At 47.0% G+C, this 16,290-nt stretch overlaps 1 protein-coding gene across 3 annotated transcripts in view; it reads left to right on the forward strand.

Annotated features, from left to right (window-relative positions):
• The first annotated feature begins 9,705 nt into the window (after positions 1-9,705).
• TTLL12 (tubulin tyrosine ligase like 12) overlaps positions 9,706-16,290 on the forward strand; it is a 62,903-nt gene continuing 56,318 nt past the window's right edge. Inside the window, exon 1 of one of the 3 annotated variants that reach the window (XM_038416830.2) lies at positions 9,706-9,990. In XM_038416830.2, coding sequence (XP_038272758.1) covers positions 9,871-9,990 — 120 coding nt within the window. In that variant the 5' untranslated portion in view covers positions 9,706-9,870. Of the gene's footprint in view, positions 9,991-10,581; positions 10,717-16,290 lie in introns of those variants that run through there. The other 2 variants (XM_043515727.1, XM_038416839.2) reach the window with 2 other exon arrangements.

Consider the following 16,290-nt stretch of genomic DNA (forward strand, 5'->3'; position numbering starts at 1 on the left):
TTGTGCCTTGCAGGTGATATTGATTTAATTGGATCATCATAACAAGTGCCAAAATTGCCAGAAAGAGTAGCAGTAGAAGCAGAAAAGTTAAGTCTAAAGATATCACACAAAAAAACAAAGACAATGGTAACATCTAAGTTGATTGAAAAAGTGAAGCTATTTCTATCAAAATCTGAGGAAGAATTAAGAGTGCTTTGAGCACATCAAATAGCTAGGTACTATGACTGCAAGGGACCCTTAACATAATTTAGAGATTCGACGTACAATTGGACTTGCAACTGCTGCTCTAGCGATGCTCGGTCTGGTGAAGCAAAGGCATTACCATGCAGTGTAAAATGAAATTGCTTGTCTTCAGCATCTTGCTACATGCATGCAAGACATGGATGCTAAGGAAACTCGGATATTCAGAGGCTTTCTGCAATCAAACTGGAGTGCTACAGGTAATTGCTGCATGTTATCTATACCTCACACACAACTAGCCATGAGGAAATCACCTGGATTTACAGCATATAATTGGAGAGATACTGGATATCATCAAGATGATCAGATAAAGAAAACTTGAGTTTGCACGACATGCGAGTGGATGAGCCGTATTGGTGCCAGGTGCCAGAAGCGGGAGCGCCTGCAGTGAGTGTTGTTTGACAATGCAGCTGACTGGACAGGATGTGATATGACATGCTTCTCAAGGTCGAAGACCACGAAACGTGGAGGAAAATTGCTAACCAAAGATTCTCTTGTGTTATGTTTACTGTTCATTGTGCTATGACTCAGTAATGTTTTGCACTATGAGAGAATATATCTATGTATGTATTGAGTCGATGGCAAAGACAGAAAAGACAAAAAGCTCATCCGAAAAACTTCACAACCACAATGCAGTGTCTAGGCAGGCAATGTCACCATGATACTTTGGCATTAGTCCTCCACATTTTAATCACAGCATCCATAATTTTTTAACCCACAATATGTAGCAAAAGAATCTATGATGAAACGAGAACAATGCACCAGGACACAAAAACAAGGAGCAATCAAAGCTGGAAATACAAATATTTAGTCATCACATACTGTTTAAATCTGCAGCTGTTTTTAGCCATAGCCTTCATAATAAAGCCTTCATGGTGCTAGGCGGAGGGAAACAACCAGAGGATATGGCAAGGATGACCTATCCCCCTTTGATTAAGAGTGTTTGCCCATCATTTTCATTCAGGTGTCCAATCTGAGGAATGTGTTGGATCCTCAACTGCAGCTGGATACTTGTAGAGCAGCAGCGTCCAGGAATGTTTTTTTAACCATCTGCACCTGGGCAAGAGATTGTTACTGTTTCTTTCAGATATGGACCTTGCTACTATGAGCCATGTCTTTATTACCATTACCACAGTGTGCTCTACACAGGGATGCACCATAAATCAATCCAGAGATATACGACAGAGCAGTAAGCAGATGCCCGCCTACTAAGCAGGTCTTCTATGTGAGCAGCACATGACATCTGTAGCCCATCATCTGCACTGGCTGCCTATTGGTTTCTGGGTTGAGTTTATGGTGTTAGTTTGGATCTATAAAGCCCTGCTAGAACCTTCCTGCTTATGAGACCACCTCTCTCCCTGTGCCACAGCGCTCCAGAGTTGCTATTAGCAGAGGTGATCAAGTTGGATCCCACTTCATTTGAGAGGAGGCTTGGTGGTACAGCATACACTGTGAGCTCTGAAACTAACTCCTCCATCTGATCTAAAAAAATGACCCGGATCTGTTCACTCTCAGAACATGCTGCAAGGTGCATCTATTTGCAAGGGTGGGGTTTAATGAGGGGTTACATCAATGTGGGGGTAGAGGAGTTTTGTGTATTAAGTTCTGTAGAGGACTCAGTGCTGTTGGCTATCAGCGGTAAGCTACTATTTAAGTTTATTTTTGATTTTGTAACTGGTGCTGGGGGTACCTTAAGCTTTTGGACATACTGCCTTTTTATTATTGTAGGTAGGTAGGTATAGGGCCAGATCCACAGAGTTGTCAACCCTTGTGCATTTATCATGCAACTCACAATACTTTATGGGATTGCCATTAGTGCTTGCATCAAACTATGGCTGCCATCTCCCATTGTTTCTGTAAGACTAAAGCCAGGCTGCCACTCTATGGGGAGGATGCTGGCCAGGAAACTATGAGGAGACAGAGGAATATAGAGAGGATCGGGGGGAGTGCCAGGGAATATGGGGAGGGGAGGCAGGGTAGAAACTGACAGGGATACTGGGGAACGTGAGGAGAGCAGGAAGGATAATGTAAAGAGCAACAATGGGTGGGGAATGTAGATGGTAGACTGGTGACAAGAGAATGGGTGACCATGGAGGGAGAATGTTGGGGGTCATTGAGACTGGGTGGAAAAGTGAGAGAGACAGGATAATGATAGGGAAGGGGGATGAGGAAGGATGCATGGAAGCTCCCCTTCCCAGGGATTAGGAGAGGGTAGGTAAAGTCCCCTCCAACGTCCACCTGAGAGGCCTGTATTTTTCATTTATTAGAGCATAAGCTTTCGTGAGCTACAGCTCACTTCAAAAGCTTATGCTCTAATAAATTTGTTAGTCTCTAAGGTGCCACAAGTACTCCTTTTCTTTTTGCGAATACAGACTAACACGGCTGCTACTCTGAAACCTGTATTTTTCATGTATATTGAATGTTGAATCTTGAATCTGAAATGTTTGTGTACACTTTGGGGGTGGGGGTAGCTTGCTCTTAATAGCGCAAAAAACAGAAGGCAGAAGACAAAAACTTTTTTTCGAAAAATCATGATTTTAAAGCAAATTCATGATTTATGATTTTTACTACTCAGTGTTGGCAATCCTGACTCCATCTCCTCTTGTATATTGACCTGCTGGAGCAGACATAGGTGCTTACTCTATCCAAGGAAAATCCACAGTGGGAGGAGATTGCAGCCATACAAGGCATCCACAACTCCTGGAGAGCTCCCATGCAGCAAAAAGAGCCTAAAAAAGTGGACAGCTCTGGCCTGAAGAGAGTCTTAGCCCTGGTCTACACTAGGCGCTGAGGTCGAATTTAGCAGTGTTAAATCGATGTAACCCTGCACCATCCACATGACAAAGCCCTTTTTTTCGACTTAAAGGGCTCTTAAAATCAATTTCCTTACTCCACCCCCGACAAGGGGATTAGCGCTGAAATCGGTTTTGCTGGGTCAAATCTGGGGTACTGTGGATGCAATTAGATGGTATTGGCCTCCGGGAGCTATCCCAGAGTGCTCCATTGTGACCGCTCTGGACAGCACTCTCAACTCAGATGCACTGACCAGGTAGACAGGAAAAGGCCCGCGAACTTTTGAATTTCAATTTCCCTGTTTGGCCAGTGTGGCAAGCTGCAGGTGACCATGCAGAGCTCATCAGCAGAGGTGACCATGATGGAGTCCCAGAATCGCAAAAGAGCTCCAGCATGGACTGAACGGGAGGTACGGGATCTGATCGCTGTATGGGGAGAGGAATCCGTGCTATCAGAACTATGTTCCAGTTTTCAAAATGCCAAAACATTTGTGAAAATCTCCCAGGGCATGAAGGACAGAGGCCATAACAGGGACCCAAAGCAGTGCCGCGTGAAACTTAAGGAGCTGAGGCAAGCCTACCAGAAAACTAGAGAGGCGAACAGCCGCTCCGGGTCAGAGCCCCAAACATGCCCTTCTATGATGAGCTGCATGCCATTTTAGGGGGTTCAGCCACCACTACCCCGGCCATGTTGTTTGACTCCTTCAATGGAGATGGAGGCAACACGGAAGCAGGTTTTGGGGACGAGGAAGACGATGATGAGGAGGCTGTAGATAGCTCACAGCAAACAAGCAGAGAAACCGGTTTTCCTGACAGCCAGGAACTGTTTCTCACCCTGGACCTGTAGCCAGTACCCCCCCAAACCCACCCAAGGTTGCCTCCCGGACTCACCAGGCGGAGAAGGGACCTCTGGTGAGTGTACCTTTTAAAATACTACAAAAGGTTTAAAAGCCAGCATGTTTAATAATTAATTTACCCTGGCATTCATGGCCCTCCTGAATGTACTCCCAAAGCCTTTGCAAAAGGTTTCTGGGGAGGGCAGCCTTATTCCATCCACCATGGTAGGACACTTTACCACCCCAGGCCAGTAGCACGTACTTGGGAATCATTGTGGAACAAAGCATTGCAGTGTACGTTTGCTGGCATTCAAACAACATCCATTCTTTATCTCTCTGTGTTATCCTCAGGAGAGTGATATCATTCACGGTCACCTGGTTGAAATAGGGTGCTTTTCTTAAGGGGACATTCAGAGGTGCCCGTTCCTGCTGGGCTGTTTGCCTATGGCTGAACAGAAATGTTCCCCGCTGTTAGCCACGCGGGGGCGGGGGAGGCAAAATGCGACCTTGTAACGAAAGCACATGTGCTATGTATGTAATGTTAACAGCAAGGTTTACCGTGAAAGAGAGTGTACCCATTGTTCTACAAAAATGTCTTTTTAAATACCACGGTCCCTTTTTTTTCTCCAGCAGCTGCATGTGTTTCAAGGATCACAGGATCTTCTCCTTCCCACAGGCTAGCGAAGATTAGAAGGTGAAAAAAACGCACTCGCGATGAAATGTTCTCTGAGCTCATGCTGTCCTCCCACACTGACAGAGCACAGACGAATGCATGGAGGCAGACAATGTCAGAGCGCAGGAAAGCACAAAATGACTGGGAGGAGAGGTGGCGGGCTGAAGAGAGTAAGTGGCAGGCTGAAGAGAGGGCTGAAGCTGAAAGGTGGCAGCAGAGTGATGAGAGGAGGCAGGATGCAATGCTGAGGCTGCTGGAGGATCAAACTAATATGCTCCAGAGTATGACTGAGGTGCAGGAAAGGCAGCAGGAGCACAGACCGCCGCTACAGCCCCTGTGTAACCAACCACCCTCCTCCCCAAGTTCCATAGCCTCCTCACCCAGACGCCCAAGAAAGTGGTGGGGGGGCCTCCGGCCACCCAGCCACTCCACCCCAGAGGATTGCCCAAGTAACAGAAGGCTGGCATTCAATAAGTTTTAAACTTTTAAAGTGCTGTGTGGCCTTGTCCTTCCCTCCTCCACCACCCCTCCTGGGCTACCTTGGTAATTATCCCCCTATTTGTGTGATGAATTAATAAAGAATGCATGAATGTGAAGCAACAATGACTTTATTGCCTCTGCAAGCGGTGATCGAAGGGAGGTGGGGAGGGTGGTTAGCTTACAGGGAAGTAGAGTGAACCAAGGGGCGAGGGATTTCATCAAGGAGAAACAAACAGAACTTTCACACCGTAGCCTGGCCAGTCATGAAACTGGTTTTCAAAGCTTCTCTGAAGCGCACCGCACCCTCCTGTGCTCTTCTAACCGCCCTGGTGTCTCGCTGTGCGTAACCAGCAGTCAGGCGATTTGCCTCAACCTCCCACCCCACCATAACGTCTCCCCCTTACTCTCACAGATATTGTGGAGCGCACAGCAAGCAGTAATAACAGTGGGAATATTGGTTTTGCTGAGGTCTAACCGAGTCAGTAAACTGCGCCAGCACGCTTTTAAACGTCCAAATGCACATTCTACCACCATTCTGCACTTGCTCAGCCTGTAGTTGAACAGCTCCTGACTACTCTTCAGGCTGCCTATGTATGGCTTCATGAGCCATGGCATTAAGGGGTAGGCTGGGTCCCCAACGATAACTATAGGCATTTCAACATCCCCAATGGTTATTTTCTGGTCTGGGAAGTAAGTCCCTTGCTGCCACTGTTGAAACAGACCAGAGTTCCTGAAGATGCGAGCGTCATAGAATCATAGAATCATAGAATATCAGGGTTGGAAGGGACCCCAGAAGGTCATCTAGTCCAACCCCCTGCTCAAAGCAGGACCAAGTCCCAGTTAAATCATCCTAGCCAGGGCTTTGTCAAGCCTGACCTTAAAAACCTCTAAGGAAGGAGATTCTACCACCTCCCTAGGTAACGCATTCCAGTGTTTCACCACCCTCTTAGTGAAAAAGTTTTTCCTAATATCCAATCTAAACCTCCCCCATTGCAACTTGAGACCATTACTCCTCGTTCTGTCATCTGCTACCATTGAGAACAGTCTAGAGCCATCCTCTTTGAAACCCCCTTTCAGGTAGTTGAAAGCAGCTATCAAATCCCCCCTCATTCTTCTCTTCTGCAGACTAAACAATCCCAGCTCCCTCAGCCTCTCCTCATAAGTCATGTGCTCTAGACCCCTAATCATTTTTGTTGCCCTTCGCTGTACTCTTTCCAATTTATCCACATCCTTCTTGTAGTGTGGGGCCCAAAACTGGACACAGTACTCCAGATGAGGCCTCACCAGTGTCGAATAGAGGGGAACGATCACGTCCCTCGATCTGCTCGCTATGCCCCTACTTATACATCCCAAAATGCCATTGGCCTTCTTGGCAACAAGGGCACACTGCTGACTCATATCCAGCTTCTCGTCCACTGTCACCCCTAGGTCCTTTTCCGCAGAACTGCTGCCGAGCCATTCGGTCCCTAGTCTGTAGCGGTGCATTGGATTCTTCCATCCTAAGTGCAGGACCCTGCACTTATCCTTATTGAACCTCATTAGATTTCTTTTGGCCCAATCCTCCAATTTGTCTAGGTCCTTCTGTATCCTATCCCTCCCCTCCAGCGTATCTACCACTCCTCCCAGTTTAGTATCATCCGCAAATTTGCTGAGAGTGCAATCCACACCATCCTCCAGATCATTTATGAAGATATTGAACAAAACGGGCCCCAGGACCGACCCCTGGGGCACTCCACTTGACACCGGCTGCCAACTAGACATGGAGCCATTGATCACTACCCGTTGAGCCCGACAATCTAGCCAGCTTTCTACCCACCTTATAGTGCATTCATCCAGCCCATACTTCCTTAACTTGCTGACAAGAATGCTGTGGGAGACCGTGTCAAAAGCTTTGCTACAGTCATGTACCTTTCCCGGCCATCCCACGTTGATGTTGGTGAAACGTCCCTTGTGATCCACCAGTGCTTGCAGCACTATTGAAAAGTACCCCTTGTGGTTTATGTACTCGCTGGTTTGGTGCTCCAGTGCCAAGATAGGGATATGGGTTCCATCTATGGCCCCACCACAGTTAGGGAATCCCATTGCAGCAAAGGCATCCACTATGACCTGCACATTTCCCAGGGTCACTACCCTTGATATCAGCAGATCTTTGATTGCGTTGAGTACTTGCATCACAGCAGCCCCCACAGTAGATTTGCCCACTCCAAATTGATTCCCGACTGACCGGTAGCTGTCTGGCGTTGCAAGTTTCCACAGGGCTATTGCCATTCGCTTCTCAACTGTGAGGGCTGCTCTCATCTTGGTATTCTTGCGCCTCAGGGCAGGGGAAAGCAAGTCACAAAGTTCCATGAAAGTGCCCTTACGCATGCGAAAGTTTTGCAGCCACTGGGAATCGTCCCAGACTTGCAACACTATTCGGTCCCACCAGTCTGTGCTTGTTTCCCGAGCCCAGAATCGGCGTTTCACCGCATGAGCCTGCCCCATTAGCATCATGATGCCCACATGGGAAGGGCCCGTGCTTTGAGAGAAGTCTGTGTCCATATACTCATCACTCTCATCACTGCGCTGATGTCGCCTACTCACCCGGTTTCGCTTTGCCAGGTTCTGGTGTTGCATATACTGCTGGATAATGCGTGTGGTGTTTAATGTGCTCCTAATTGCCAAAGTGATCTGAGTGGGCTCCATGCTTGCTGTGGTGTGGCATCTGTACAGAAAAAAGGCACGGAACGATTGTCCGCTGTTGCCCTGACAGAGGGAGGGGCGACTGACGACATGGCTTACAGGGTTGGCTTACAGGGAATTAAAATCAGCAAAGGGGGTGGCTTTGCGAGAAACTGAATGGCCGCCTCAAGGATAGAACTCAAAACCTCAAGGAAAGAACTCAAAACTGGGTTTAGCAGGCCATCGATTTCACAGAGGGAGGGAGGAGAAAATGAATACAAAACAAGTCTGGTCTATTTCTTGTTTTGAGCTACTTCATCTATCTTTATACATCATGCTGGCAGCAGACTGTGCAGTACAACCGCTAGCCATCGTCACCTCCTGGGTGCTCGGCAGAAGACGGTGCAGTATGACTACTGGCCATCGTCTTCCGCTGGCTGCAAATTAAAAGACAGTGCACTGCCGGTAGGATTCAATCACCATGAGACGAAACAAGGGAAATGACTTGGCTGAGTCACTCCCATGTTTGCCCAGGCGCCTGGTTAAAAGAGTGTCCAGGACTACGTTGACGACGGCTACCAGTCATACTGCACTGTCTGCTGCCAAAAGGCTGCTGCTGTTTAGCAATGCAGTACCATGTCCACCAGCACCCAGGAGACATATGGTGACCGTTAGCTGAGCGGGCTCCATGCTTGCTGTGGTACGGCGTCTGCACAGGTAACTCAAGAAAAAAGGTGCAAAACGATTGTCTGCCCTTGCTTTTACGGAGGGAGGGAGGGAACGGGGGCCTGACGATATGTACCTGGAACCACCCGTAACAATGTTTTCGCCCCATCAGGCACTGGGATTTCTACCCAGAATTCAAATGGGCGGTGGAGACTGCGGGAAATGTGGGATAGCTACCCTCAGTGCAAAGCTCCGGAAGTCGACTGTTGCCTCAGTACTGTGGACACAGTCCGCCGACTACATGCACTTAGAGCATTTGTGTGGGGACACACACACTCAAGTGTATAAAAATGCTTTCTACAAAACCGACTTCTATAAATTTGACCTAATTTTGTAGTGTAGACATACCCTATGTGACAGCAGCCAGGGTTGCATGGACTCATGGCATGATTGTAGCTTTATAACTCTCACTTTAGGTCAATTCCATCCACAACGTTTATGGTGCCTCATGCAAAACTGATTTAAGCAGCTCTGTCCCATATTAAATCAGAACATGTACAGATTTAGCAGCCATTATTTCACCTTAGGAACTGAAAACTTTGGAAAAAGAAAAGGAGGACTTATGGCACCTTAGAGACTAACAAATTTATTTGAGCATAAGCTTTCGTGAGCTACAGCTCACTTTATCGGATGCATTTTGGGATTTGCTTCCCTGTAAAAAGTGCCAGCAGAAGCACATAATTTGCCTATCACATTGGTAGAGCGAGACATCAATAAAGAGAGAGGTGAAGATTAAAAAAGCACATTCTGTATTTCCACGATCGTTTTAAAAACAAATTCGTTTTATACCATTGCTGGTGTCTCTCTGTTTGGACAATGCAAACAGATTGCTCAGTTTCACTTCGGTTACAGTTAGGCTTACACTGAATTCCAGATGGAGCTGATTGCAGGATTTGGGGGGCCTTTTTGGGAAACCCATTGAAAACAATACTTTGAAAAAGTTGCTCTCGTGTGATCAAGGAGTGGCTGGCATCGTGCGGACTGTGGAGAAGTGTCTAAAACACGACGCACGAGGCTGTAAGCGGAGTTGAAATGAATTCATGTCCTGTATTAAACTTGGCCACCGTGGCACATCTGCCCTGACCCAACCGCCTGGCCCCAAACACGTCCTGATGCTTGGACAGTCGCCTCTGTGTGCCTATTGCACCAGGCGCCCTATCTTCGTAACGAGCCAAACCCCGAAACACCCGCCGCCCCAAAACCCAACCCCACGCCGCGCCGGCGTGGTTGAAATGCGGCGCTCGGGTGTGTCCCCGCTCTCCCCTCCGCCGCTGCGCGCGCAACCCCGCCGCAAAGAGCCCGGACTGCGCGCGCGCTGTGATTTGCAGCCCCGCCCCCCGCTCCCCGCGCGCGCGTGCGCGGCTGCGGGAGCCCTTCCCCTTTGAAGCGAGTCCCCGCCCAGCCCGCTTTGCCGTCGCGCTAGCGGCCTGCGGCAGAGAGACGCCTCAGAGGCGGCGGCAAGATGGCGGGCTCGCGCCCCGAGGGGCCGCGGGCGTTCGTGGCCCTGCACGGAGCGGCGCTGGGCGCCTCGGGGGTGCCGCCGCTGTACTGGGAGCGCCTGCGGCACAAGCTGGAGAACGAGGTGGGCGGGCGTCGGGCATGGCGGAGGCCGCGGCTTGGGGGGGGGGGGGTTCTCCGGGAACGGCCGCGGCAGTCCTTTCCTGCCGGCCTGTGGCGAACGGATCTCCTGGCTGGCAGGGCTTTTCTCCCAGCTTTGTTTCCCGGGGCGCCCGCTGAACGTCTCCCCGGCTTCTTTGAATCGCCGCGCGCTCGTTCAGGCTGGCTCGGCGACGAAGCTTGGCTCGCGTGGGTGCTTGAAAAGCAGCGGCTGGCTGGCCTTAAATCCTAGGGGAGAAGCCGCAAGTGTGTGGAGCGCTCTTCTCTGGCTCTTGCTACAAGTGTATTAAAATGATGATGATATTTGGCATTATCCCCGTCTGCAGGTCTGGGTATCTTTAACATGCTGAACAAATACTCATTAAACCTCTCCAGCAGGCGAAATGCAGCAGAAGTTATGCTCCCTTCCTCCGTCTGCTTTGGCTTTTAGTGGCCACGGGAGGGGGGGGGGAGGGCAGTGACAAAGGGAAAACTCCGAAAATATTAAACCACGCAGCAAATGCTCCTTGAGCCCGTAACAAAAGAACAGTCTTTTTTTTCTCTGTTTACATTGCAGTTGTGTGTGGAGGCCCGAGTAAGGATCGTGGCCCCAAGGCGCTCGGTACTGTACAAACACCCAAAGACAACGTCCTTGGAAAGCTTAAAACGTAGACCCTGGGCAGAGGAGGTTTCCTGGCAGTTTTGAAAGAAGGTGTGAATTGATGTATTGCTCCCTAGCACAGGAGAGAGTGGAATTTTTTTGTCAGCTGTGTTTTGTGAATCTAAAATATTAAGCTATAACTAGGAAATATATCCCTAACCTCGTGCAATGATTGATAGAAGGCTTTAGGGGTTTTGGAAGCTGACGGGTGGCGCTATGCAATAAGTCAGATCTAAAGAATGTTGGGGAGAGGGCCTTGCTATATCACGTAGCCCCCAGCACTTGGAACTAAAGGGGACGTTAAAAAACCAGTCATCTGTTGTATCTAAATATTGGTGTTTTCAGTAACCTTAATATATCATGGGTTGGTGTGGATTTTCTTTTTGTTTGTTTGTTTTTTAAAAACACACCCTCTTTATCCACCCATTTGACTTCCAAATTTGCCCACTTGGCTTTCTGATTAAGAACAGCTCCGCCTATCTCTCTTGACAGCCTTTTCTTTTTTGTGAATGCAGACTAACACGGCTGCTACTCTGATTCTTGACAGCCTGTAAGTGCCATCCTTTGAATTGGCTCTAGCTCTGGAGATTAGAGTACTATACTGAACACACTGTCCACTATGGGAACATGTTGTACTGGCACTGCACCAGTGGACTTTCCCCCTTCATGTTTTCTTCCTATAGACTGGCAGTAGCCACTTGAAAGTTACAACCGGAAACTAGCTTAAACTTTATGCTTAACTTGACTTTTTAAAACAAACCGGGAGGGGTGGGAGATCCACCTCATGTTCATTTACACAATTTCTCCCAAAATAATTTAGTGCCTGATAGCTCATCTGCACATCTTATTCTTGGGTACTAAATTCCTATGAAGTTCAAAAAATACAAAGAAAAAAGAGGTTCTAAAATGATGCAATTTAAATAATTTCTTATTGATGACTTCCTTACAATGTCATTTTTTTGTTTTTGTTTTTATCATGTGTCCAAAATGGGTTGGCTTAAAAACTCAAAATTCTCTCCCAGTCCTGAAACGACTTGCACATGACTGACTTCATACCTACATGCTTAGGAGTCCCATTTGCAAGTTTTGTTGGCCTTGCTGGGGAGAAATTTATTTACATGTTTTAGGGGCAATTAGTGGGGGAAATTGTGATCATATTATAGGCAAGCCTGATAACACTGCTGCTGTTAAAGTTGCCATACAGATCTCATTATAAGACTCTGTTTCAAATTGCTTATGATTTTGCCAAACTTCAAACGTTTGGGCTGAAATTTTCTATGCCGGTGTCTGCCTCATGCTGAATTTTGTGGAACATTTTAGTCAAAACTGTTCAGCTGTTTCAAAGAACTATTATTATTATTATTATTTGGCCCATGTTTAAAAACAACAAAAAGGTGACTTTTCCATGATTGGAGCATGATTTGGAGCAGGGACGTGACGTGGGGGGTGGGACTTCATGATGGGGATGTGCCTGTGGAAAATCTGCCCCAAAATGTCATTTCACCCATGCTCATTAGCCACTTGTAAGAATTTAACATCTAAATCTCTAAAGATTCTGTCTCCACTGGGCCCACTTGAGCATCTCATACCTCCTAGTGCAGACTTGCCTTTGCATGTGCCATCTGAGCATGCTCCCTCCAGCCCAGGGCTACAGGGCTGAAGCTGGAATTTCCCAGTAGTGGCTGCTCTGGTTTGAGGTGCGGCTGGATACCAGAACTGAGAGCAGGGAGTGAGTCTGTCCTGTGCTCTAGATGACCCCCTTACTGGGACCCAGGCAGCATGGAGGAGGAAGCTGTCTGTCTGATACTAATGCAGAGGGGACAAAAGCCACACCTGAGGAGTGAAAGGAGTAGATTGAGACAAGGAGTCTGAGTCTGGAAGTGCTGGGGGGGGGAACCTGGGGAGTTACAGACAGAGACTAGCTTGGCAAGGAGGCTGGGAGCTGGGTGGAGAGGCTGGGAGCTGTGGTCGGGAGGGCAAGCGGAGGAGGGCAGGCTGTGGGTGGGAGTGCTTGAGGGAAAGAGCACTTGGGGATGGGGGCAGTTGTTGGCCTTATTGAATTCTGGGAGGCAACACTGAGATTGGACAAGGGAGACCAGGATTGACTGGATAAGATGGGGACCAGCGGGTGGGATAGGGGAGGAGAGGTGACAAGGAGATGCAGTGGAAGGGGAGACAGGGATTGGCTGGACAAGGAGAGTGGGATGGTGAGGGTCAGGAGAGAGACAGATTGGAGGAGGAACTGGGATTGCTGGGTTAGGAGATTGGAACTGAGACAAGGAGCCAGGAGTGGGAAAGAGAGAGAACTGGGACGGGGACAGAGCAAAAGGTCAAGCAGGAGTGTCAGCGTGGCCCCGACCCAGTACCCTAGCTGGAGCACTGGAGCCGGGCTGAGCTGCGTGGTGTGGCTCGCGGGCTGTAGTTTGCCCACCCCTGTCGTAGCCCCTGCACAGCTGCCTGCTTCAGGCGGTGTGGGAACCCACAGATCCCCATTTTGTCATGGATAATTTTAGTAAAACTCGTGGACAAGTCATGGCTTCTGTGAATCTTTATTTTTTTGCCCTGACTTGTCCATGAGTTTTACTAAAAATATCAGTCACATAGCCTTAATTATGATTCAGTTTTTATATCCCATTCTCTCTCTCTCTCTCTCTCTCTCTCTTCCCCACCACCCTCCCAGACCCCTGCCTCATTCAGTACATAGTCTTGAGGGGGGAAATTGTATGTGCTCATGTAATTAAAGACTGTATTCTAATAAATGTGCACAATGGGACTGAATTAAGTTTGCAAAGGCAGCCTTAATTCTGGCATCTCCTAACTTTTGAGTGCTTGACTTTGCAGCCTTACTATTCTTTTATCATATTCACTCCCTATTGCAAACTGTTCCTGTACAAAAATGCATACATGTGTGTAAGAGAGTGTGGAAAGAATAATAAAAATAGCTTGGAATAGGACTTACATACTCTCACATCAAGATAGGAAGGCCGAGGACTGAGTTAAGTAGGAGTTTATTAGAGGAAGGATATAAACAGGAGGCTGTGTGTGTGTGTGTGTGTTTTGTTTTGTGTTTTTGTTTTGTTTTGTTTTTTGTTTTGTTTTTAAAACACTAACTGCTGAAGAGGCTCTGAGTGCTAAATGGTTGCCTTGTCAGGAAGCTAAGAGGAACTCATAAACTGTCAGACTCGTCTGTTAAAATCAGACTGTGGCTTTTTGGTTTTGTTTTGCTAAAGAATGTCTGGTCCTGACTCCTTGTCTATTAGGGCAGGGCAGAGAAATGCTTTGTGCAGAGAGCTGCCATATGGTAGCCGGATGCTGTACTTGTTTCTCTGTTCCTTTTGTTCATGGTTGTGGTCCAAGTTACTCTGTTTGTGTTTACACAGAGCAATGTTCAACATTATTTTTTAATAAATGTATCTAGAGAAATTGGCCTGCTGCTGACACCAGGATCTACTGCTAAAGATGCTATTGCTCCCATTGAACTAGAGCGAAGGGTCATCGGGGGAGGGCTAGAAATTCAGAAGGAATTCTGGTGAAGAGATGGTGGACTGGGACAGACATGTAGGGAAAAGAGCGACACTGAGCTATGTTTCCTTACATAAATGGGGAGCTCTCAGAGAGGCAGGAGTAGGAGAGGCAGGAGAAATGGCAGGCATGGGAAGGGTGGTTGAAAGGGATTGTGGGGTCTTCATGGGGTAGAAGTTAAAGAAAACCAGCGAGTCATGGAGTGGAACAGGGGAAAGTCCCTTGTGTTTGGTTGGGTGGAAGGAATCTTTTCTCTGTTAACTTAAGCAAGGCCTAAAATTTTCTAGCAATATAGAATTTTGAGTGTTTTAATGTAGATAAAAGTTCCCCTCTCCCTGTCAGTACCTCTACAACTCGCCCAAATAGAGCTCTTTCCCAACACAACCCTCAAACATGTGTGCACACGCACACATTCCTACCTTTGTTGGATGTGCCGAAACATGCAGGAGCTCTGTTTTAATGGTCTTCATAAGATGTTTTGGAGCAGGTTTCCTCTCCTGTGAGTCGCATGTCATTTGGACTTAAGTTGTTGGTTTTTTTCTCGTTTAAAAAAACCTGAAATCTCCCAAACAAAAAAAACTTTAAAAAGAGTTTAGAAGTGTTCCCGTGGGCTCTGCCAACAGCCAAAAATCATGTCACGCTTAATTACAAAAATTCTACACTTCGAAACGTTATTCCCTAAAAAGATAAGAGTGTCTCTGGGAAATAAACCATTTTCCCATCTCCATGTGGGAGTCTGCCAGCTCCCTCCTGCCATATAATACTTCATCCTTTCCCCTCCTAAAATTTGCATCTTGTATACATCTGTAACAAATTACTAGGACATCATAAAATCCCATTTCTAGTATATTGTAATGCACAGTATTTTTGTACTTCGCAAAAATTACATGTATAGTTGTTACACCGTATAGTTCGGTACAGACTTGCATGACTTACATAAGCCTATGAACCCCGACAGAGCAATCCAATTGTATTTATAATCATTTTGCTGTTCTCTCCACCCGCTACCCTGTGAAGAAGTCCTGTGTGTTCTATAGTAAGCTGAACTTCAGTTCTGTGGTAAGGTCTCTAGATTTTGGGGCATTCATTTGTGGCAAACAGAATCTTTGCAGTAGTTTCATTTCAGCTAGAAATTGAGGCTATGATGAAGTAGGAAAAAGAACAATACAGCCAGTACTAACAGACTTTGTCACTGAGATATTATTGAATGTATTGTACAGTGCTCCTGCATTTTCAGTAGGCTGAAGACTTCTGCGTTGGTTGGTGGCACAACTACATTATAGAAATTGTCAGGGGTACTGGAAGCTTTGGCAGCTGGATAAAGGACAGTTAGGGGGCATGCTTACGTGAGGAAGTAGGTTGGAATTGTGGGATAAGTATGTTAACTAGATGTTTCTGCCAAGGTAATATTCAGTTAAATGCTTAAGTGTCATCTTTAGTTTTCTGAAGTTAAAAACCCAATTGTCATGAATGCAGATTACCTTGAAAATATGAACAAAGTGTAAACCAGTCAAGTATGGCTGTCCTCACTTGGGAGCAATTCACACATCTCTGAGCCATATTCAAGGCTATCTTCACAAATGTGGAGACTACAGTGGGTCATACTGAAAGGTGAACAGTCAGGCTGGAGGGAAGTTACTAGTGGAGTTCCTCCAGGATCCATCTTGGGGCCAATCTTATTTAACATCTTTATTAATGGCGGATGAAAAAGTGGGATTGTGATAATAAATTTACAGAGGACATAAAGTTGGTAGGTATTACCAAAATGGAGGAGGACTGGAATATCATACAAAAGCATTTGGATGACCTTGAAAACTGGAGTAATAGAAATGGAATGAAATCTAATAGTGCCAAGTCATGTTCTTGGGGACTAACAACAAGAATTTTTGCTATAAACTGCGGACTTCTTAGTTGGAAGCAACAGTGAAGGAGAAACACCTGGGCATATTGGTTGACCACAGGATGACTATGAGCTGCCAGTGTGATGCAGCCTTGGGGAAAAAAGGCTAATACAGTCCTAGGATGCTTCAGGTGAGGTAATTCCAGTAGAGAGGGAGAAGTGTTAGCTCTGTGTTACAAGGCACTGGTCAGACCTCATCTGGA

The sequence above is a fragment of the Dermochelys coriacea genome, chromosome 1 (assembly GCF_009764565.3).
Source record: "Dermochelys coriacea isolate rDerCor1 chromosome 1, rDerCor1.pri.v4, whole genome shotgun sequence".
NCBI classification, from domain to species: domain Eukaryota; kingdom Metazoa; phylum Chordata; order Testudines; family Dermochelyidae; genus Dermochelys; species Dermochelys coriacea.